The sequence below is a fragment of the Manduca sexta genome, unplaced genomic scaffold (assembly GCF_014839805.1).
Source record: "Manduca sexta isolate Smith_Timp_Sample1 unplaced genomic scaffold, JHU_Msex_v1.0 HiC_scaffold_874, whole genome shotgun sequence".
Classification (NCBI taxonomy): Eukaryota; Metazoa; Arthropoda; class Insecta; order Lepidoptera; family Sphingidae; genus Manduca; species Manduca sexta.
The window spans coordinates 1-10,400 of record NW_023595710.1 but is presented as its reverse complement, the minus strand read 5'-3'; the positions used below and the strand labels follow the sequence as shown (position 1 = coordinate 10,400).

At 34.6% G+C, this 10,400-nt stretch overlaps 1 protein-coding gene across 1 annotated transcript; it reads left to right on the top strand.

Annotated features, from left to right (window-relative positions):
- The first annotated feature begins 2,757 nt into the window (after positions 1–2,757).
- Positions 2,758–9,495, top strand: LOC119193669 (sodium-dependent nutrient amino acid transporter 1-like). Its single transcript, XM_037447300.1, is given in 12 exon segments — positions 2,758–2,775; positions 3,487–3,748; positions 4,844–5,060; positions 6,156–6,199; positions 6,575–6,722; positions 6,939–7,017; positions 7,096–7,117; positions 7,120–7,198; positions 8,015–8,304; positions 8,437–8,609; positions 9,035–9,134; positions 9,401–9,495. Coding segments are annotated over 12 exon segments (1,527 nt in total).
- The last annotated feature ends 905 nt before the right edge of the window (positions 9,496–10,400 follow it).

Here is a 10,400-nt window from a genome sequence, read left to right as displayed (position 1 = left end):
ATAGCTTATAGCGGTCCACAAATAAAGGGCTATCCAACACAAAACGAATTTTTCAGTTGAAACCGGTAGTTCCTGAGATTAGCCATTACTGCTCCGCTCCTATTGGGTATAGCGTGATGATATATAGCCTATAGCACTCCACGAATAAAGGGCTATCCAACGCAAAAAGAATTTTTCAGTTTGGACCGGTAGTTCCTGAGATTAGCCATTACTGCCCCGCTCCTATTGGGTATAGCGTGATGATATATAGCCTATAGCACTCCACGAACAAAGGGCTATCCAACGCAAAAATAATTTTTCAGTTTGGACCGGTAGTTCCTGAGATTAGCCATTACTGCCCCGCTCCTATTGGGTATAGCGTGATGATATATAGCCTATAGCACTCCACGAACAAAGGGCTATCCAACGCAAAAAGAATTTTTCAGTTTGGACCGGTAGTTCCTGAGATAAGCGCGTTCAAACAAACAAACAAACAAACTCTTCAGCTTTATATAATAGTATAGATATAGATTAAAGAAGTTATAAGCAAAAAAGTCAGATTTTTTTTATAAAAAAATTCTTTTTTGCTCTATTACTTTTTTTTTATACATTACTAGCTTTTGCTCGCGGCTTCGCCCGCGTGAAGGTGTTTTCCAGGATAAAATTCCACTGTTTGATAAAAAGTCTTGTACATATTTTCCCGGTACTTATAGGTTCAAACTAATTTTATCCCCAATCTATAATTTCAGTTCAATCAGTCGAAAATCTAAGAACATTTATACAAACTTTCATCCCCTATTTTATCCCCTTAAGGGTAGAATTTATCAAAATCCTTTCTTAGGGATGCCTACGTCATAGTAGCTTTATGCATGAAAAGTCTTAGCCCGATCCGTCCAATGGTTTGGGCTGTTCCTTGATATATCACTGTCAGTCACCTTTGAGTTATATATTATATTAACAACTGAAGTTAGCTAAAATTGAGTTTCTCGAAGCCGACCACTATTTATGTACTATGTATTTTGAGACTATGCAATTTTGTCGCGTTCGCGATTCACTTTCACTTTTGTTGAGTTTCAGAACGCGATATTAGATCCTCCAACGCGCACGCGAATTTGAACTTTATGCAGCGGTAATAAATTACAAATTGACTCTACGTATTAGTTAGAAAACGTTTGTATGGGAAATAGAAAAATGCTGTTTTGAGGATTTTCCCGGCAATTATTCGAATTTTTCTCACCTTTTAAATCTTCCCTAGACCTCCACGAATAATTCAAGACCAAGATAAGATAAATCCGTTCAGCCGTTCTCGAGTTTTAGCGAGACTAACGAACAGCAATTGATTTTTATATATATAGATACAAAAATATACCTCAGACCAATCTTGTAGATGATCTTTTGTGGAAAAATCTTCCCTATAATTTTTTTAAATTTCATTCATTTAAAACGCTGTTACAGCGCTCCAAAGTTTACCGGGTTCGTAAATGCTCATGAGAATCCGATGATTTTTTTGATTGTAAATATATTCTTAAAAAATGTTTGTTAAATTTGTACAACTTTACTTACTCATTCCTGACTCTTTTCCCCGCCACCTATGCGGGAGAGTTTGTAGGCGTGTTTTTTTTACGTGGTATCCCCAGTAGGCCTACTCCCCGGACATCTTGCTTATAAGGTAATCCTCGACATCATAATATTTTTAATCAGTTATTAGCTAGCTACTCTAATCGACATTTCTTCGATGGTCCAGGCTGTGGCTCAGAATCTAAATCAACGTCAAATGTGAAAGTTTGAGGAATGACAGGAGTTAAAATGGTACGCGGTAATGGTAACGGGATGGTATATATTTATCTCTAAAGGATTAACCGTAGTAACCATTTTTATCTTTTACACATAATAAAATATGTGTTTTTGCAAAGCTGTTTTATATTACACAGTTTTACTTATGCCTTACCCAATTAAATACATTATATACGTTGTACATTAATGAATGTAGATCAAAACTGTCCTTAACAGAATTCATTAAAATAGATATCTTAGAAGATATCAGATTTAAAAAGCGGAGGTACAGCGGCTGGAGGGCCGTATGTTTTGTCCCGGTTGACGGAAGACGGCGGGCGCGGGGTGTACTGTGTGCCAAACAATAGCGCATTTATTGCGACCCTTTGGAAGGAGACATAGGCTACTCTCTATCCCTGGAAAATATATAGCGGGACTTTAATCCCGGAATACTCTTGTATGCTGGCGAACCCGTGAGCATAATTACTTATACACAAGTAATTATAAGTAATTATTATAAGATAGCCATAAGACCGCCATTTGTACTTCCTGTTATATCATCACCTCTGTTGTATATTTACTTTTCTTTACGGTTTTGATGTACAATAGAGTTTTAAATAAACAATATAATAATAAGATCGTTCTTTAGCATCGGCATGGCATGCGTTGTTTAATCATCGATAAATAAGATACTCCTGCACATTATCTGAGTAATTTAAATCTTTACGATATATTTTATTAGGAATTGCAGTATTTCTGTCAGTAACTCGAAAAACGTTAGCTGTTGTATTCGGACACCAACACTCGTGAAATGGTAGTTTTCTATTAGTCTAAACGATTTAAGAAATATGGATATTTAAAAAAAAATGTGTTTTGTCTTTGTTTAGGAACTAAGAAAAGCCTTAAAGGCTGAAAATGACGGACAAATAAATATAGAATTCGAACCTCACAATGCGAACTCACGAAATCTGGGCCCTGTTAAGGGTTCCGAAAAAGACACCAGATATGCTAACTGAAAGCAAAGTAAGTAATTTATTCGTTTACTAGCCTAGATTTCTATACAGTGACCTCAGGAACCAACATATATTTTGGTATCATAACTTTAATTATTTTGAACTAAGCTTAGGCTTAGGCCTAGGCTTATTAAACAGGCCGGCATACTAATGTCGACTGGTGACAGATAGTTGACTCTCATCAGTCGCCACTTGATACTCTATTTAGACCTCACTCGGCTTAATGGTTTCACTTTACCGTGTCCGTATCAAGAAGCGTTTGGACCCATTCACTTAGCAGCAATCAAAAGGACACAGCCGCATAATTTATAGACCACCTTCAATAATATTATTTGTAAACAGCGTTGCAAGGCGTGCGGATAAAGACGGACATATCCTTTTTGAATGCGCATCCGGCCAAATTAAACGATCTGGCTTGCCCGGCTTCTGTTAGGTTTTCTACATTCGACCAGTCACGTTAAAATTAAATGTTTTATCACCAAAATATTTAATGCAAATGTCATAAAAACTTTAACCTCGTATTAATGTTTACGCACTGCACGAAGTGAACCAACGAATAATTAGTTCCATATATTTATTTTATTTATTTATTTATATAGTGAGTGGATATGTAATTTTATGGACTGGTTATCTCTTCTGTACGTCCATCTCACTCCATCATACCCTATATAGATAATCCATATTTTGTTTTAATTTAATTGCAAATAAAATCTTTTTCCAGAATAATCAACCTGCCAACGAGAGACCGTACTGGGATAATCAACTTGAATTTTTGATGTCATGTATTGCCACTTCGGTTGGTTTAGGAAACGTTTGGAGATTTCCATTTGTGGCATATCAAAATGGTGGTGGAGCTTTCCTCATACCTTATATCATAGTATTATTAGTAATAGGTAAACCTATGTATTACTTAGAGACTGTTCTTGGCCAATTCAGTAATTCAAATGGTGTTAAAATATGGGCCATGTCCCCTGCCATGAAAGGTAAGCAACATTCCTTTCATAGTTTACTCACAGTACTTACCCTACATACACAGTAGATGCAGTAAAAGATAGGAATATAAGACTAACACGGCGTATTGGCTATAAGTTCATTCTACTACTCTGTAAACAGAAATAAGCTGAGTGAAAAAAAAAATACCTATGTAATCTAAGCTTATAATAATTAATATACTAATCTTTACTTCCACTCATTAAAAACAGATCAGTAATGATTTTAGCTACTTTGGCTTTTATGGTTTTATTTATTATTTCCTAATGTTATATAACCGTACATAAATTTATCTTCAATTTATTCCATATTATTTTATTTTTAATTATTTATTATTATAGGACACTCAATAGTTATTTCTTTATTTTGTACATTACAATAAGTTTCGAAAAACATATAAAGTAACACTTGTTTGAGGCGGTCAAGACATCCAGCATTTAAGAAATATTATAATAACGACTGAAACACAACATAAAGAAAACTAAAAATAAATATGGTAACAGTGGTGCAAGGAATTCTTAGGTTCTATTATTATACTTTTGCTCACGACTCCGCCCACGTGAAAAGTTTTTCCGGGATAAAAGACCTGCTATATATTTCCCTAATAATAGAAAGTAGCCTATGTCTTTCTTTCCCGGGGTCTCAAACGATCTTCTTACCAAACAAATTTCATCGAAGTCCGCAGGGTCGTTTTTGAGTTTATTGTATTCAGACAGGCAGACAGAGAAGTATAGCGGGGGCTTTTGTTATATAATATATTTTTTTGAATTTTGAAGAGTAAATTTTTTCGTATAAATTTGTTGCGTAACCCCGCTTTCATTGTTCCAGGCTTGATGTTATATAATCTATATCCTTCCTTTATTAATGGGCTATAAAACGCTAAAACAAGTTTTGAATTAAAAAAAACTAAAAAGAGCTACAAAATATTTTTGTTTTTGATTATAGTGTTATCAATGACTTTAAACATTTCTTTCTTTCAAGTTAAATAGCTGTTATGCTATAACAACAAACGGTATAGGGACGTACAATGTTGTTAGGGACCTACAACCTTGCTTCAATGATTATAATTTCGAATGTTTTTGTTTTAGGCACTGGATACGCACAGGCTCTCGGTACTTCATACGTACTCTCTTATTACGTCTCGATAATAGCTCTTTGCCTTTACTATTTAGCTGTTAGTTTTAATTCAACCCTCCCATGGGCTGTATGTCAGCCAGAATGGGTGAACTGCGTTCCCTCGGGCCATGCCGCAAACGAATCTGAATTTGGTGGGAAAGCTAGAAGCAGTGCTGAGTATTACTTTACGTAAGTAGATGAATAATTTAACTATTTTATTTGCGTCTCATCTAAAATTGGCATAAAATTTGCAAACAATGACGCTGCACTTTCACGGATGCGCTTTCTGAATTCCGTCTACTTTATATATTCTTCGTGTCGGACCAAGGAAGGAAATTCTTAAATCAATTCTGGGTCGGGTTGCTAATGTGGCTTTACATTATAATTTATAATTGCCTTGAGTATTAGTTATTTATAAATATTTTTTTTTACAAAAAATTTTACCATCTTCAAAAACCACTCAAAACCAAAAAAATATTTTCACATACTTAACAGATATATACTGGTTACCAATTTTGGAGTCGGTGCTTAATTAAAATGGCGCCTCGACTCTGCTCGAGGCACAGTATCCTCTGTTCTGATGAGTCGTTACGTGAATTATAATTTTCATAACTAGGTTAAGGCGTAAGATTTTTAAGTTAAAGAAAATAGTAACAAATCAAATTAAATAAATTAAGATTTTTTAAAGTAATTACAATGTGTCGATATCGATTCGTATCGGGGTAATTTTTCTATGTATATATAACAATAAATAGCATCACACATTTAAAAAATGCTAGGTAAGCTAGTTAAGTAAATTAACAATAGTATAAAGAAAATTGGTATCCAGTATATAACCAGTTAATGGAAATATTTTCTTTTTGTGGTTTTAGACGGTAAAAATTTTCGTATTTTTTTTACGTGCATACTGTTTAATTATCTCGAATAATTAGTATCTATTAGGTACGTTTAATCTATACAGGCAGACAGATGCGGCGGGGGACTTTATTTTATAATATTATGTTTGTAGAACGTTTTAAGTGACGTAATTCCCTCATACATGTTGCGTTTAACCGTTTACGCAGCGCACGCAGTGACGCAACATAAGTTATCATAAAGTATATTTTTTTTCCTGTTTTTTTGCATTTTTCATTGATGCTCCTTTCCTATTGGTGATAGTATGACGTTAAATAGCCTACAGACTACCTTGATTAATGGCTTTTTACTAATTTATAATTTCAAATTTTTGTAAAGCACTTTCAAATTATTAAATATACATCTTTAAATTTTGTAATATCATTTTAGGCAGACGGTTCTACGCCAGCCTGACGGCATTCACGATGGAATTGGTGAGTATCGTCAATATTAATAAAACTGTTCAACGACGACCCAGTTATTTTCTATAATTAAAAGAAGTAAAAATTAAACAATATTTTCTATATTATATGTTTCTCCCGAGGTTTCGAAGACTTTGTAGATTTGATGGTTACCGGGGGGAATGAGGTGTTCGTCGTCAGAAAACTCAATGTTATAAGTATTATATACCTACATTTTACAATATTATTTTTTTCTGTTTACGTTCCGATCTACGTAGTATGCACAAGCCTAACATCTTGTTCTACATTTAATTAGACTCCAAGACACTGAGCCATTTCTGCGTAGATCGAACCCTCAACAGCTAAAAGATTTAAAATTTTGTATAATTTGCTATATTTTTGTTTCAGGCGCACCTCTATGGGATCTAACATTGTGCCTCTTTGCGTCGTGGTTTTTTATTTTTCTAATCGTTTCTCGTGGTGTGAAAAGCTCTGGAAAAGCGGCATATTTCTTAGCGTTGTTCCCATATGTCGTGATTTTCATTTTGTTGATTAGGTGGGTTACATTTTTTATTTAATTATTCATGTTTATTAAGGAATCAAGCTTATAAATACATATGATATATACTTTTTATATACTTGGTATTTGAGTTTTAGCACAGTTTGATCTTGAACAAAAATATTCATATAATATCTGTCCAAAGATTTGTTACAAAAGTCCTTTTCGTATTTTTATTTATTAATTTCTTTAAATTGCTCATTATTTTAACAGGGCAGTTACATTACCCGGAGCGGGTAAAGGTATCCTTTTTTTCATAACACCCGTTTGGGCCAAGATATTAGAAATTAAGGTAAGGTCTTAACATTCACTGAATTGCATATAATTTTCTAACAATTTTCAAATAATATTCTTTTTTTATACTTTTCAGGTGTGGTATGCGGCAGTTACTCAAGCATTTTCTCTATCTCCGTTTGCTCTGGAACTCTTATCATGTTTGCGTCATACAACAAGTTTACACAAAATGTTTACAGGTTCGTTACATATTTACGACTTTTACTGCTCCCATGTATGAGGATTGTGAGTTTTACATTTAACTGTCATTTATAAGTCTATATACTAATTTTCAATAAGTATCAACAATTTTAAAAACAATTCTTCAATTTTTGAGGAAGGTTTAGGTTGTTTTTTATTGCTTTGAATGACGAGACGAGCTTGCTGTTCGCCTGATGGTAAGCGATACGACCGCCTCCCATAAACAATGAAAACAACATCCCACCAACACCTTGAATTACAAAGTATTGTTTGGTATTCCACTGCGCTCGCCATCCTGAGACATGAGATGTTAAGTCTTATTATGTCGAGTAGGTACACTAGTTACAAATTACAATGTCCTTGAAACCGGAACGTAGTGTCTGATAAATGCGAGATAGAGAGCCGAGTGTGTCGGAAAACAGAATTTAATACAGTTCTATAATACATGATCCCACTGCCCAGTTGAGCCTAGTTGGGTGGTAGTGGGAAATGCGTTTTCCTTGATAAATAAAACTAATAACGCAAAATTATACAGTAATGAGGTTCTAACTTAACATATAATTTCATCGCAAAATATTATATGACACTTATAACCAAACTAAACATCGATATGTTTAGTTTAACAAACCGTTGGAGGTGGGGGATGGACGGATACAAAAATTCCTAACTTCCGGCCACCTTTATATAAAACAACTCGAATGTAATACTGTGTCCTAAACTAATATCGATAATGAATATAAATCTCTCTCTCGAATCATTTAAAAAACAACATATTATGCGCCAATAATAATCAATGAATTTTATATTATTTCCAGAGATTCGATGATCGTGACCACCTTGGATACGTTTACGAGTTTGATTTCTGGCATAACTATATTCGGAGTGCTGGGTAATTTGGCCTACCAGTTGAATTACGATGATGTGGGCCAAGTCATTGGAACCGGCGGCACCAGTCTGGCCTTCATTTCGTACCCAGATGCGATCGCACAGTCACCTTTCGTACCGCAAGTAAATTGGCACATTAAATACAAATATTTTACCATTGTGAAGTATTTATTAATGCGATCCTTGTTGCGAGTGCCTAAAGCGTTCACCCAAAAGTCCGGTGTGGTTTTATAAGCCGACTTTTGTCAGGCTAACAATCCTAATAGAGGTTAAAGAAAGGACTTAAAATATTCTAACATTTCTAATTTAATTCGGGCAGAGATTATTCTATAAATGCCGTTTATTTAATCTTTTCGCGGTTCTCTTCTTTTAATGATGGCCGTATTAGGAGTCGGATCTGGTGTGGCTTCATTATCCACATTAAATACTATACTACTGGACACGTTCCCCCGTGTGCCAACAATCTACATGTCTTCCGCGACCTGCACAGTCGGTTTTCTTGTTGGTCTGATTTATGTTACGCCGGTAAGGAAAAAATCAAATATGCTAAGCTTTTCCAATTTATGTCATAGTTCTCAAATATTATTCAAACTCAAGTACCTATATTTATGTGCGAAGGCGTTGTCTTTATTGTGCAACCCTTTCCCAGGGACATATCTCAACCCTTTTAACCTCCTAACTTCCTGGGAATATTCCTTCCTTCACCCTTCCTTGGCAATTTCCCATCCCATGTCGGTCTGTTGCAGTTATTAAGCCGGAGGTAGGCTGTAAATCGTTAAAAGGATGATGGTGTATGATGATGATAATGACCCCGTTGATGATGCATCCAAAAAAATTCTCTGCCTTTATTGTTCTAATGTACAGTTAATGCAACACACATTTTCTATCACGTTGTGTGTTCTCAAATATATAGTTTTAAATGAAAATTAAAATGTCATTAGTGATTTTAGGGGGGTCAGTACATATTGGAACTCGTGGACTATTACGGAGGTACATTCATGAGATTGTTTGCTGCTATTACTGAAACTATCGGTGTCTTCTGGATATACGGTGAGATTTTAAAACAGCACATTAATTTTTGAGACAGCTGTGAGTCTAATTAATTTTTTCCTTTAAGCCCCATTTGTTTTAGCTTATTGTAATAAACTTTTTTGTTTTCATAAATAAGGTAAAATATTTTGTGACCTCTGGTATGGTCGTTCGCACAGCATTCACCGGCCGGCCTGAGTTGACTTTGATTATATATAATTAAAATACAAAATATTTATTCTTTTTACAATATGTAATTACAATATCTATAATTTCTTATCCCCAAGGCCTGGAGAATTTATGCCTCGATGTCGAGTTTATGTTGCGTATAAAAATCTCATTTTATTGGAGAATCTGTTGGGCAATCATAACCCGATCATGATGGTGATCGTTTTCATTTACGCACTCGTCACCACGAATGATCTACTGTTTGGCGGTGTTTACCAATACCCACAAGCAGCATACAGTATGTACTTTTTCTATAAGTTTCTTCTTCTCTATTAAGTTCGTTAAACTTAATTTATTGTGTATTAAAATAAAAATTAAATTTCTCTAGGAATCGCTTCGCTCATCAAAATTTTGGATGACTTCACGCAACATAAAAGTCTTTTTCATGAGTTGATTTTAGTACCGAAAAGATACATTAGAAGTTACACATAATATGCGAGTTACAAATGATGTCTATATCTTTTTTCCCGGAAACGTTAAGGAACGGACTTATATTATGGAAAAAGGTTATAGATCGCATGAAATCAGTCTCGAGCTATATAGTACTTTATCAATTTTCAAATTCAGTACTCCAGTAACTTAACGATTTCCTTTTATTTCATAAGATACTGGGTTGAAGTCAAGTCGTGACTACCATTAAAGTTATGCAATTTGTTTTACAGTCGCCGGTTATGTTCTGCAATATACAGGAATTGCGTTGATTCCTATTTTATGGGAATGTCATTCTGGAAATACAGATCAGATAGCTGGCTTGAGGTAAGGTTAATTGAATTTTTATTATTACATACATACAGATATATAAACGTGCTGCCAAAATTGCAGTCGTGTGTTTCCGGCTCGAATCGGTTTGAGAAGTCACCGGCGCGATGGTGCACATCGGGTCTCAAATTTTCAACGAACGCTTCTTAATTATGTCACGTAGTTGTTAATTGCCAATGATGATGATTATTCAACAATAAATTATAGAAAAAGTATCTTCCAGTAGGTGTTTTGTTTATTCAAAATTTATTAAGAATTTCCGGCTGTAGTGTTTCCTTGCAGTATTGGGCTATCTAAAAT